Source organism: Agelaius phoeniceus, chromosome 4, assembly GCF_051311805.1.
Source record: "Agelaius phoeniceus isolate bAgePho1 chromosome 4, bAgePho1.hap1, whole genome shotgun sequence".
In the NCBI taxonomy this organism is placed as follows: Eukaryota; Metazoa; Chordata; class Aves; order Passeriformes; family Icteridae; genus Agelaius; species Agelaius phoeniceus.
This window is the reverse complement of record NC_135268.1, coordinates 36,138,151-36,150,452: the sequence shown is the minus strand read 5'-3', so window position 1 is coordinate 36,150,452 and position 12,302 is coordinate 36,138,151. Positions and strand designations below refer to the sequence as shown.

At 36.2% G+C, this 12,302-nt stretch overlaps 1 protein-coding gene across 3 annotated transcripts in view; it reads left to right on the top strand.

The window, feature by feature from the left end:
- The window catches only part of SPOCK3 (SPARC (osteonectin), cwcv and kazal like domains proteoglycan 3), a 165,661-nt gene that overhangs the window by 90,743 nt on the left and 62,616 nt on the right, over positions 1-12,302 (top strand). For 2 of the 3 annotated variants that reach the window (XM_054632779.2, XM_077177278.1), the window contains exon 5: positions 9,409-9,535. The exons of the other annotated variant lie outside the window; for it this stretch is intronic. In XM_054632779.2, coding sequence (XP_054488754.1) covers positions 9,409-9,535 — 127 coding nt within the window. The remainder of the gene's footprint in view (positions 1-9,408; positions 9,536-12,302) is intronic. 3 annotated transcript variants of the gene reach the window in all.

The following is a 12,302-nucleotide window of genomic DNA, read 5'->3' as shown; positions in this document are numbered from 1 at the left end:
TCATTCACTTATTTTTTTATAAATCAATGTTATGGTTTGACACTGGGACAATGCCAGTGCTTCTATGAGAATACTCTCTCTCCCTGGTTTCTGCTATGAGATGTGACCAGGAATAAGCAAAGCAGGCTCTCACTTAGGGAAATAAAAATTTATTAACTAAACAACAAGGGAAAGGGAAAAAAAAAAAGAAACACACAAGGAAAATGAAAACTCTACAAATACATCTCCTCTTCCTCTTCACCCAAATTCTCAATACAATACATCTCCCAAATCATCGATTCTCAATCCACTCATCGATTCTCGGCACCACTTTTCAGAATACTCAATCTTCAGTTCATCAAGAGGAGAAGGAGTTTTTCTTGTGCTAATGGTGACCTCTTCCTTTCATGTCCAGTGCTCTCAACACTGAACATGAACCAGAGCTGCTTCTAGGGTCGACTTTTAAGGATACTTTGTCCCACTCTAAAAAGGCACAGTCTCAACTTTGGGACACCTGTCCTCCCCATATTTTTCACTCTCACACCGAACCCTCTTGGTTCTGAGGCATTGCCTCCCCCTAGAATGCAGTCCCTGTATCACAAGGAACATGGTTCTGCCTATAGCTATACAAAAAGAGTCCAGCAAAAGCTACTCCATCATCTCTTCTGCTTGAGTTCTTCTCTATTTCTCTTGTGGCTTATTTCCTCTTATCTCATCTATATCTCTCTTCTCATTCAGCTCTAGGAGGATTAGCATTTGCAAGGTTTCTATCATCCAAGAAAAGGGTTAAAAATCTGAGGCCCTGTCTGTTCAGAACTCTCACGGCTGCCCTGCCGGGCTCACACCCTCCCCTTCTCTTTCTCGGCCAGCCAAGCACAGGCTCTGTCTCTGTCTCTCCTGAGGTGGGGGGGGGGGTCTGCTTGATGCTTTTCAGTGCTCTTCCACCCTTCCATCCTGCAGGGGCCTTCCCCTCCCTTCTGTCCAGGGCCTGGCCTACCTCACCCGGCCCCATGGCTGCCCCTGCCCCGCCCAGCCCGCAGCCGGGCAGGGGAGCTCTGAGCCTTTCCCTGACCGGAACCCAAGAGAGCCTCCCAGGGCAGAGCCCTGCTTTAGCCCCGTGTGCTCAGAGGCGGATGCAATGTCCCAATGGCCACATTAGGTGCCAATATTAAAATCTGAACATCCATTGGCCTGACCACAGCATCCCAGAAACACATTTCCTGTCAAACCACCACAATCAGAAGAATTAAGATGCTCCTAATGAAAACTGTGCCTTTAATTGGGCTATCAAATGCAGGTAACAGACAGCATCATATTATGCAAAACAGATTCTGAATTAATAACTTTGAATTCTCTCTCAATAATAGATATATAATCATTGAAAAAGTTAAATCATTACCCTACCTTGCTGTTTTGCAATTGCTAAACACGCTGATACATAGGAACCCCATTTAAGTGATGATAATCAGATGAAATTATTACATTTTTCTAAATACAAGGGAATTTGTATTCCTGTTCAGCAAACTACTAATAATTTAACATGTGACACCATACTCTGGTTATTAGACATAGTTATTAAAATTACATCTATTGACTAAAGAGAACTATTTGCTGCCTTAAAAAAAGGTTTCTGCTTTATTAAATAATGTGTAAAAGAAAAAAGAGATTACTTGTGCTTCTATGTTACCTGTTTTAGAAAACATTGAAAAATGTCTGCTTTCCTTTGGCACACAAATTGATGTCTTTTTCCAGTAGAAGTAATACATAGTGAATATATTTATATTCAAAGAGGTAAACTCTGCAAGGCCGAGTACACACACAAAATCTATATAATGTTCTGTCTTTGCAAAGTAGAAAATGATAGGTTTGAAATGTGTTCAGTAATTCTTTTGGCTTTATAAAATGAAAGCAGTTCTGGGAAAAGGTAATAAATATCTCTAAGAAGTTATTAAAACACTGCATTATTACAAGGTCAGGCACTTAGATTAGCATAAAAAGCACTTATAAAAGAAATTTGCATATCTTGGTGATCAAAAGGTGAAGTCTGAGTTCATAAGTTAATATACACAATTAAAAATCTTTCTAAAATAATACATAATTGCTTTACCAAAGTGGGGTGTGTGTGTGTGTATGAATCTCAATTTCTTTTGTAATATTGCTTATATGTTATGTCAACTAAAATGTGTATTAAATTTTTTGAGGCTTCAGTTCTGGAATGACTTAAAATTGTGAGCATCCTACGTAGTCACTCAAGTTACTCAAGTCTTTGCAACTTTATTTCCATCAGTTTGATTTGTGAAAAATTTAACTATTGATTATTATTGAGATATGTCATAGAATGTATAAGATTTTATAGATTAAAATAAAAAAATAAATCCTTTAAAAAAATTAGTAACACTTAAGTAACTTTGTAAGTTAGGATATCCTTAGTTTCTTACCATCTGTTGAATGAAAGGAAAGAAGTCATCAGTATCCACTGAAAGGAGTCATGTTCAGATCGATTCTTATATGAAGTACAGGAAGTCCTCTAAAAACTTGAATTACGAAAAACAGTGGGTGAGTTGATAAGTTTAAAAATTATGAAGTCAATGGTAATTTTGTATGATCTCAATATGTGAAAACAGTATCCAGTAAAGGAAGCATCTTTATCATTTAAATGAGGATACATTTTCATACAGTATCAAAATATTGGAAAGACCTTTCTCTGTAACTTTACTGTTCTCCAGCTCCTACGTTGGAGGCCAAAATAACTGTGCTGAAGAGCAAAATTCGACATCCTGTGATAGGTGGATCATTTGCCATGTGTAAACACCTTCTTCATCCAAGGTTTCCTTCCAGTTTATGCTTAACTTGTGAAGCTATTTTTGTAATCTGCTTTCTAGCCCACTTTATTAAAGTAGTTTTACAGGGCACAAAGGCTCTGTAGGCAGGATACATGCTACCTAAAAGTATAAAATTATTTATTGCTCACTGGGCACAATATTTAGCTGGGACTAATTTGCTGTTAGACTCTACTGATGATGCTCTCCACCTCTTTCCAGATCCTCAGTGGGTCTTTGCTGGCCAGACAGTTCAAATATAACGTGTTGACTTCCATGGCTCATTGCAATGGACTGATCCTCAGTGTTGTTTAAACTTCTGTCTCTGGTTTTGCTTTTATGATTTTATGACTTTTTGCATCTGTGGTTTGTTTTCCTGCCACTCCTGACTGACCTTGTTCAACAATCTTAGTTCTGTCTGCAGTTTTACCTTTCTTACGTTGCATAGTTCCACCCAACTTAATTTCTGATACCTCTTCCTCACAATTTAGTAGTTTCCTCAGTAGTGTGTGCCAAGGTTATTCATCCATGCCATATTAAAACCTCAGTCCTTTGGAGGAAGAAGGCTAAGTCACTCAGCTGTGAGTTAACTGGGAAATCCATGCCATTCTTCCCTGTTCTCATGGTCTGAAGTGCAGATACTTTTGGGCTGTTGGAGTGTGCTTTGCTGCTTCATTGGCCAGCTTGCCTAAGTTTCTGAGAGACATTGGAATATGGTTTATGTTCAACTCTTACCTTAGAGGGTGGGTCTAAAGTTTTGACAGCTTCTGTAGCTCAGGACTTCCAAGTAGGATTTGTAAGTAGGTAGGAATAAAAGGCAAAACATTCATAGAAGTCATACAGCAAACAAAGGTGTATGGTAAAAATGGTAAATGCTAGTTTGTTTAATAGTCTTATTATCTAGGTATTGTTTATGCAAATGTGCCTCACTTATTTCTCTTGGTGTAATTTTATTGATCTGCTAATTTAAACAGGTATTGTGATAGAATAATAACAGATGTTAAGGGTCAACTTGCATCTCTGTCTTTAGAAAATCTGAGTGCATGGTTTCTGTGACAGAAAACAAGATCTGTTATATACAGGATTGCTTTCCACCTCTCTGGCATTTGCTAAGCGAAATCTGCTTCAGCTATATGTATGTAATCTTTTCTAGTTAAATATACAGGAAATGGATGGAACTATGTCAGATCTGTAGTAGGCATATCCATAAATAATGTTGGACAGGAATTTCCACCTGAATGGGTCCCAGTAAGCTTGCAGAGGAGACACCAAGCTGTGTGGTGCTGTTGGCACTCCTCAAGGACAGGGTGTCATCCAGAGGGTTCTGGACAAACTCCAGAAGTGGGCCCATGGGAATCTCATAAGATTTAACAAGGCCAAGTGCAGGGTGCTGCACCTGGGTCGGGGCGACCCCTGAAATCAATGCAGGCAGAGGGATGGACAGATGGAGAGCAGCCCTAGGCAGCAGGATTTGGGATGCTGGGCATGAGCTGGCAATGTGCACTCTCAGCCCAGAAATCCAGCTGTATCCTGGGCTGCATCCAAAGCAGCATGGCCAGTGGTTGAGGGAGGTGATACTCTTCCTCCACTCTGTTCTTCTTACACCCCACATGGAGTGCTACACCCAGCTGTGGGGCCTCCAGCATAAGAAGGATGTGGATGGGATGGAGCAGATGCAGAAGAGGGCTGCAAAGATGCTCAGAGGGCTGGAGCACCTCTCCAGCAGGGACAGGCTGAGAGACATGGGAGTTTTTCAGCCCAGAGAAGAGAAGGCTCTAGGGAGCCCTTGTAGTACCCCCTAGAGGGGGCCTGCAAGGGGTCTGGAGAGGGACTTTCTACAAGGGCATATAGTGATGGGACTGAAAAATAGAAGGTTTAGATTATTTACTTGCAAAGAATTCTTCAGCGTGAAGGTAATGAGGCACTGGAACAGGTTGCCCAGAGCAGCTGTGGATATCCCATCTCTGGCAGTGTTCAAGGCCAGGCTGCATGGGGCTCTGAGCAACCTGCTGTAGAGAAGCTGTCCCTGGTCATGGCAGGGGGATTGGAATCAAATTATCTTTAAGGTTTGTTCCTTCAAACCTAAAACGTTCTAAGATCCTATGATTTCTGTCTTGGGGTGCAGTCTTTGTATTTTTGTCTTGTGAAAATAGTACACTTGCTAACTCGTTCAGTCTACACTAAGATTGGTTCTCAATAAAGACAAATGTCTTACCAACAATGTTAATTTGTAAATTGCTAAAATTGCTAAAATATGTTTTATTTGGATTTCCACATTAATCTTGTTAATTTTCGTTCTATTTATCTCAGTTTCATTCAGTTGTTTTTGGTGTTTATTCAGATGGATTTTTCTTCTATTTTTTAGGAGTAGTGCAAAGTAAAGAAACAAGTGAAAATAATATATTCAAAAAGACTGGTAGTAATGAATTGAGAGGTTTTTGACATTTGAAAGGAACATCTTAGTAGTATATTGACAACTATGATTTTCTTCCAAGAGGCTTGAACATGAAAAGGCAGCTTTGAAGGAAATTCAGGCAACTCTAAAGAAAGCAATTTAGATTTTATGGTACAAGTGGTTTTTCTGATTATGTTAATCTTACCCAGCCTGATTGTGTCGCCCAAAGGCCATGGCAAAACATAATCAGACAGAATCTCTAAATTGGGATAACTCTAAAATCTCCTAAAGATGCAAATGTAGTTATCAGAGGAGAATTGCAAGAGCTCTTTCAAAGATTAGTTTTTAGTAACTCAGACTTTTTTCAACAGTTTTGGAAAAATGTGTTTGAAGATTATCAAATTTAGCTATAAAATACCATTTTTCAATTGAATTGGGCACTCATGCATTATATAGATATTATTAAACAATAATGTTGCCAAAGTGTTGCTCGAAGCTAAATTTTAAACAGGTTACATTAAGTATTCTCAAAGTATTTGCAGGCACAATCACTGTGTATACAGGAAGGTAAGTTTATGTATGCAAACAGGTACATAGGCTAGACTAATTGGGCAGATTGGCTAATTATGTTTCTAGGCAGGCATGCACAGTTTGGTGTATGCAAATTAATGCAATCAGAAGCATTGCTCATAAATTAGGCCCATATATTTAATTTTACCCTTTAGGTGTCAACAATATCAGATAAGGTGGAGCTTGCATTCAGTAATAGTTATTTTGTTATGAGACAGGTACCAAAGCCTTTTCAGAAAATTTTTGGTGGAAGAGGTTGACTTTCTCATGGCATCATGTATTTAATGTGACAACAGACTAACAAATGCAAGAACATTTATAGTGATTACAGTAGAATTGCAAAATTAAATGACAAAATTTTATTAGCTGCAAGTTGCAGTGATCTGGGTCGTCTTCTTGCATATTGAATTATAATAAATACAAGGAAGAAACAAATGATTTATTAAAGTGAAATAACTGCCTTTTTTCCTTTTTTGCTATTTTTTCCATGTATTAACATTTTAAAATGTACATATACATTGCTTTATTTACATAACTCACATAATTAATAACTAATTCTATGTATTACAGTTTTGTACCTATTTCAGGATATTGTTGACATACATCAATGATCATATCTCAAGATAATTTTAACATCACAGTAGTTTCTCAGTTATTTCCATGTCAATGTGTGTGTGATCATTGCCTAGCTGTAAAAAACATAACTCTCAACACCTGGTTAAAAGGAATAGTCAACAGAAACAAATCTGATGTAGTTAAATAATGATGAAAGGAAAAGTCTGAGTATGTAAGTAAAATGTATTATTCAGATATTTTATGAAATGCATGTATCTACCATAACTAGCATTAAGAATATTTTAAATTGACTTTTCATGGTTTCCTGTCAGTGACTGACAGTCAAAAATAGCTGTTCAGCAGCTTTGATAATACAGTCACTTTCAGCATCATTGTACTAAAGCTTTAAGTAAATATCCATCTAAACCATTCCCATGACCAGGTCTCTGGATTGATACCTTCAAAGTATAATTTTTTGTGGTTTCATTATCATTGTGCCTTTCATTACAGTTTTTGAAAAATACAGATTTATGTGTTGTTTTCAAAAATATTATTAGTTATATAGAAGCCAATTTTGGTAATAGTGATCTGCTGAAGGTCTCAGAGGAGTTCTGTGTAAAAGAGGAAATTTGACACTCTTCAGCTTGAATGAGTGCCCTGGGACAGTTTACATTTAAAAGCCTAACAAAGCACAGGTTAGTTGAGGAAGGTAATTTATCTGACTATATCAAATGTTTTCTGTTTTCTTCATACCTCTCTGTTTGTCACAGAACTGCAATTTCTGCCTTGTGAGCTTGTTCTGGTTTCCATCGTCCTTGCTTTATTTTCTGAAACATCTCTTTTCTCTCCCTTCAGGTGATTTTACTTCTCTTCATCTAAAAGGAGGGCTTTTCCTCCTCTTTCTGTTTTTTCTTGTCTTCATCAAGAGCATGCAAAAGGGTGTATACATACTAAAACACTAAGCACCACCACTAGTCCTTTCTTTGATTTATTTTAAGCATCTACACCAAGTCCCCTTGTGTGTTGCACAAATTCTGCTTCCAGTCTGGTTTTTGCTGATGTCAATGAGCTTCTCTCTGTTGATGTCTGTAACTTCTGCAATTTGTTTCTACAGCTTCTACAATTTGTTTGTATTTTAAAGTTACTGTATCTCTGATAAACAGAAATTGCATCAGGTTGATAGTTGGGATGCTGGTCCTGTCAGTAGCCTCAGGCTACTGGGGCACTTCTGGATAATTGTGAGCCATAAAAGTAGCAAGAAGTTAGAGAAAGATGCAGCCATCTGTATAATCTAATGATGCTGGAACTCATGTGAATGATTGGAAAGCTCTCAGTCAAGTGAAAGGAGCAGCAATAGTCTAATTATTACTATATATTGTACATAATCAAAGACACAGTTTCTCCTTTTTTTTTTTTGCTATAATAGAAATGAGATGATTTGTGCTTTGTCTTCAAATTGTGCAATTCATCAGAAAGGATTGTTATTTGTTAATTAAGGTTGTACATTAGAATTGTTTCCTTTTTAGTGCTTCCTGGTGGACATAAAAACTTCCTGTATTGATATTTATTATTCATTATGCTACATAGAACTGAAGCTATTTCTGGTTTTTTCGATAGTAACTGACACCTTCTGTGTGCAGCATCTCAGCTTCCTGTGTACACTGTAAAAAAATCTGTGCATTTCAAAATTTCATTAAACAGCATAACCTGAATGCAGACTTCTATGATTCCTGATTTTTTTTTTTCCTAAAAGACCACATTTACAGCTAAAATTATTCACATAAACATTAGCATGGCTTGGAAATGGGCTTTTAGTTTTTGTCATCACCAGTTTACTGTTAGGTGTGTGCTTTTAGCCTTTTACTCTGCTCATTATAAAACCAGAGGATGAGGAGTTTATTTTCTCATGTTTCTTTTTATTACTCCACACAAGTTCTTCTCAAACAATGATTCATTACTAGCAAAATAGTTCTTGGTTATTTGTAGGTGAAAGTGTTGAAGGAGTTCTCTGAGAGTTCTGCTCCATGAAAGAATGTTTGATTTGAGATTTTATAAGTTTGAATATTTGTGTGTGTCCTGATAAGTCATTGCTATGTTCTAAGTGTAATCAATTTTAGGTTCCTCAAAAGATCCCAAGGAAAAAAAAGCCACCCAGTATAAAAATCATGTGCTGCTGTTAATTTTTTTTATTTATATGCAAGAAGTAACTTCTTTATATATTTTGAGGTCATAAAGGAGCTGTTTCATGATACAGTGGCTGCTAAATGCTTTCATAGTTGAAAAATAAGAGGAAAAATTAATGGATAAGAATTAATTGAAAGCTACAGAAAAAAAGCATGCCTGTCTGAAGATGGCCATATAACACAAACTGAAAGCTTGTAAAAGTATTTAAAACTAATAACTAATAAAAGTATTATGAAGAAGCATCAGTAACCTATTTTAGACTTTTATTCTGACCCAGCATAGCCCCTTCCTAAATTGAAATAATCCATCTAGCTCTGTATGCGTTTATATGAGGATGCACATATGTGATTGTATAGACTGATTCTGTGCTCCAATGGATTAACTTGTTTTTTTCCCTTTGGACTATATATTGAGTGTTGACTGAATTTTGCAAATTATAGACAGTGAAAGACTGTTCAAAGTGGGGCAAACAGTAGGACCCCTCCCTGTTTCTCTAGAAGTATTTGGCACAGTTCTCTAAAACCTAAATGGTGCCTCCTAAAATACCAGTATTGATAAATAGTTCTATTCATACTGTTTAATAACAAAAAGGAGTAAGTGTCACATAGTTCCAACATCTTTCACTGATCAATAAGTGTAACAGTCCCCAAAACATCATCTTAATTATCTTCTTCTGCTCATATGTCTTAGTGAAATAGTATGCAGGCATCAAGAATCACTACAGAGAATAAAGTACAAAGTTGAAGAAGTTTATGCCAAAGACATTGGCAACCCTTTAGGTAAAAGAAAACTTTATGGTTCAAATTATGTATGGCTTACTGTTTGTAAAGGCTCATTAAAATACCCTGAATATGTTCTGTTTTCAATACTGCTTATCAGAATTACATACTTTTTGTTTACTTACAGTATGAAAGAGGCTGGTTTAGGCCATAAACAGTGGAGGGGTGGTCCCATTTCATCAAACTGCAAGCAGTGTCCAGTAGTTTATACCCATCCTGTTTGTGGATCAGATGGTCACACATATTCTTCTCAGGTAAGAATTGAATAAAGAACTAAATTAATCTTTCATTGTTCCAGTCAATTCCAGCTCTTGGAAAATAAAATAATGTATTGTAACACAAACTAGTATTTATTTGTTTTGGCTAAAATATGTGTTACTGAATGCAACCTACAGGAATTCCAGTATTTTGTATGATGTAAAAGCAAAATGGTAGCAAACCCTAAGCAGCATAAAGCAGTAATACCTGGAGCAGCAAAGTGTAGGGGTGTTCCACAATTTAACAGAGCACCTTGAGTGCTCTGCTGTGTGACAAGACACCATGGCAGGGTTTGAGTAAGCAAAAAGTGTTGGGTGTCCCCAGCTGGGGTAGAATAGGCATGTTAAGTCAGATTTTTCCAGTTGAGCATTTAAGGTGTGCTTTAAGTTTCAGGTACTTAGACATAGATGTAACATAGCCAGAAAAAAATATAATAATGTAAAGGATTGTTGGCTCTCTTTCCTTGCAACAGTCTATTATGAGTCTTAAGATCATAATCAAATCTTCCTTTTCTAGTCCTTATTTTCCTGTCTTTTCTCTCATATATAGTTAGAAATAAAGTAATAATTTTAAAATGTTACCATCAGTTTACCCAGTCTTGTTTGGATTAAATATTTTGTGTTGCTCCTGCTAAAGTCCAAAAATTCTGGATTACAGTGCAGAGGTGAAATTGTGAGATAGAGGGGCTTCATAATGCTGAAAAGAGATAAATTTATTTAGCATTGTTCATTAAAACTTTGAGCAGAAGAATGCTCAGCCACTGTTTACAACTGAGTCTTGTTTAATAGAAAAAAGTGTGGGCTCTTGATAAACCCATTTTTCTCAGGAACAGCACATAGTTCAGTAGTGTGAAAGGAGCTACTGTATTCTGTCTTACTCTGACACTGTGTCCTTACACTAACAAATTGTTTCATTAGTAGGTAATATCCAGTGCTTCAAGAGAAGTATAATAATAGATTAAATTGATGAAGATATAAAAGCTCTGTGTTTGTTAATTATGAAGAAAAAATTGTGTATTGCATTTTAAACAAAATGCATTAAGATATTTCCTAGTATCTAAAGATTTTAAGAGTTTCCATAATTTTTTTGATTTTTTACATAATCATAAATTAATCACATCTGAAGTTTACAAATCTGTAGTCACATGTGAAGTTTACAAAAAAGAATTAATTTCCAGGAGGGACTGGGTGTTGGATTGAACACCAAGTATTTTCTCCAAAGATATTTTGTTCTTAATAAACTAAAAACATCAGATTTAATTGGTGCTTCCTAAACCCTGACAATACTCAGGCTTTTATCCTAAATCTTACATTAGAAAACATTTTCCCTACTAATTTGAATATTTAATTATAGGGATTTAGTCTAGAACCCTAGTTTTCCTTTACAGGAAGCAATTAAAAAACTTCTAATGCTTACACCAGCTTATCTGAGGCCCTACAAATGAATTCTGGAGTCTTTGGCACAGCTAAAAAATACTTCCTTTCATTGACACTATGACTTTATTTAGGAATTTGATAAGTGTTCTGATTTTCATTAACTGTGATCTCTTGCCTATGTTTTTTTTATGAGCTAAAAGTGTGCTGCTTCTTACTAGACATTAGGTGATGCTGTCCTTTAGTATTTACTTTGCCTTGCTGTTCAAAAGTTCAGGCAGTCTTTAAGTCTCAAGTCCAGGCTGCACACAGATATAATACAGATGGTAGTCTCTACAATTTTGCAGTTTAAATACATGAGGTAGATAAGTTAATTTAGTTAATACTGGATGAGCCACATTATTTTTTGAATACTGTATACTTCATTTATTGCAATCTCTCCCTATGTTCTTGCTAATGTAATACAAAGATCACCCCACTTTAATCTCATAGTTTATTTCCTATTTTACCATATAGGAATTCTGTGTTCTAAAATGCTCTGTAGGTAGAAGTCACCTTTCTGGCCTCTCATGGTCTGGTCTGGAGTAGATGTACAAAAGTAGTATTACAAAAGTCTATAAATATTGATGGAGATGCAGATATTTTTAAATCAGTTCATGTGTTAAAGGTGCAGCTGTTCAAAGGGAATGATGAGGAATGAGTGGACTAAATAGGCACACTGTGCTCCCATTCCAGTGCATTGTCAGTGCTGCAGTACCTGTTACCCAACCTCAATATCCCTTGCATGCAAACAATGCAGAAGTAACATAACCATCAGAGACATTTTTGGTTGTACTTTTTTCTTCCACTGCCTTGTAATGGTAGATTTCAAATCTCAGCTTACAGAATAAAAATTCTAAAAGCTTTCATTGCCATAGAATATCTATATTAGCCTAAAAATATTTATTTTTATTTATTGTCAGTGATATGAGGCTTTTGTATTCTGTGCTACCAGTTGCATCAAAACAGAGGCCCTTGCCAAGTTATTTCAAGTAAAGTGTTTTTAAAAATTGACTAAAGATAAATATTTGTGTTCCTGTATTCCAGACAAAGTTTGTTTCATTATGTCATCAAGCTCCAGTAGGAGTTTATACAGCACTTTTCTTGTATTTAGAAAGCATTCATCAATGACTCTGGAAAATTGTATAATACATTTTCAGAAAAGAAGTCATTAAATAGTAATAGTATTGTAGAACACAGCCAGACAGTTGCCATTTGTCAGATAGATGCTCTTTTGGGAGTGTATCCTTGCTTTCCAGGATAAGTCCATGAAATGCTTGAATTAGATGATGTAACTACAGCTATTTCATACATGTTTTTTGCTTTGGAAAGCAAGCAAGCCAAAAAAGAT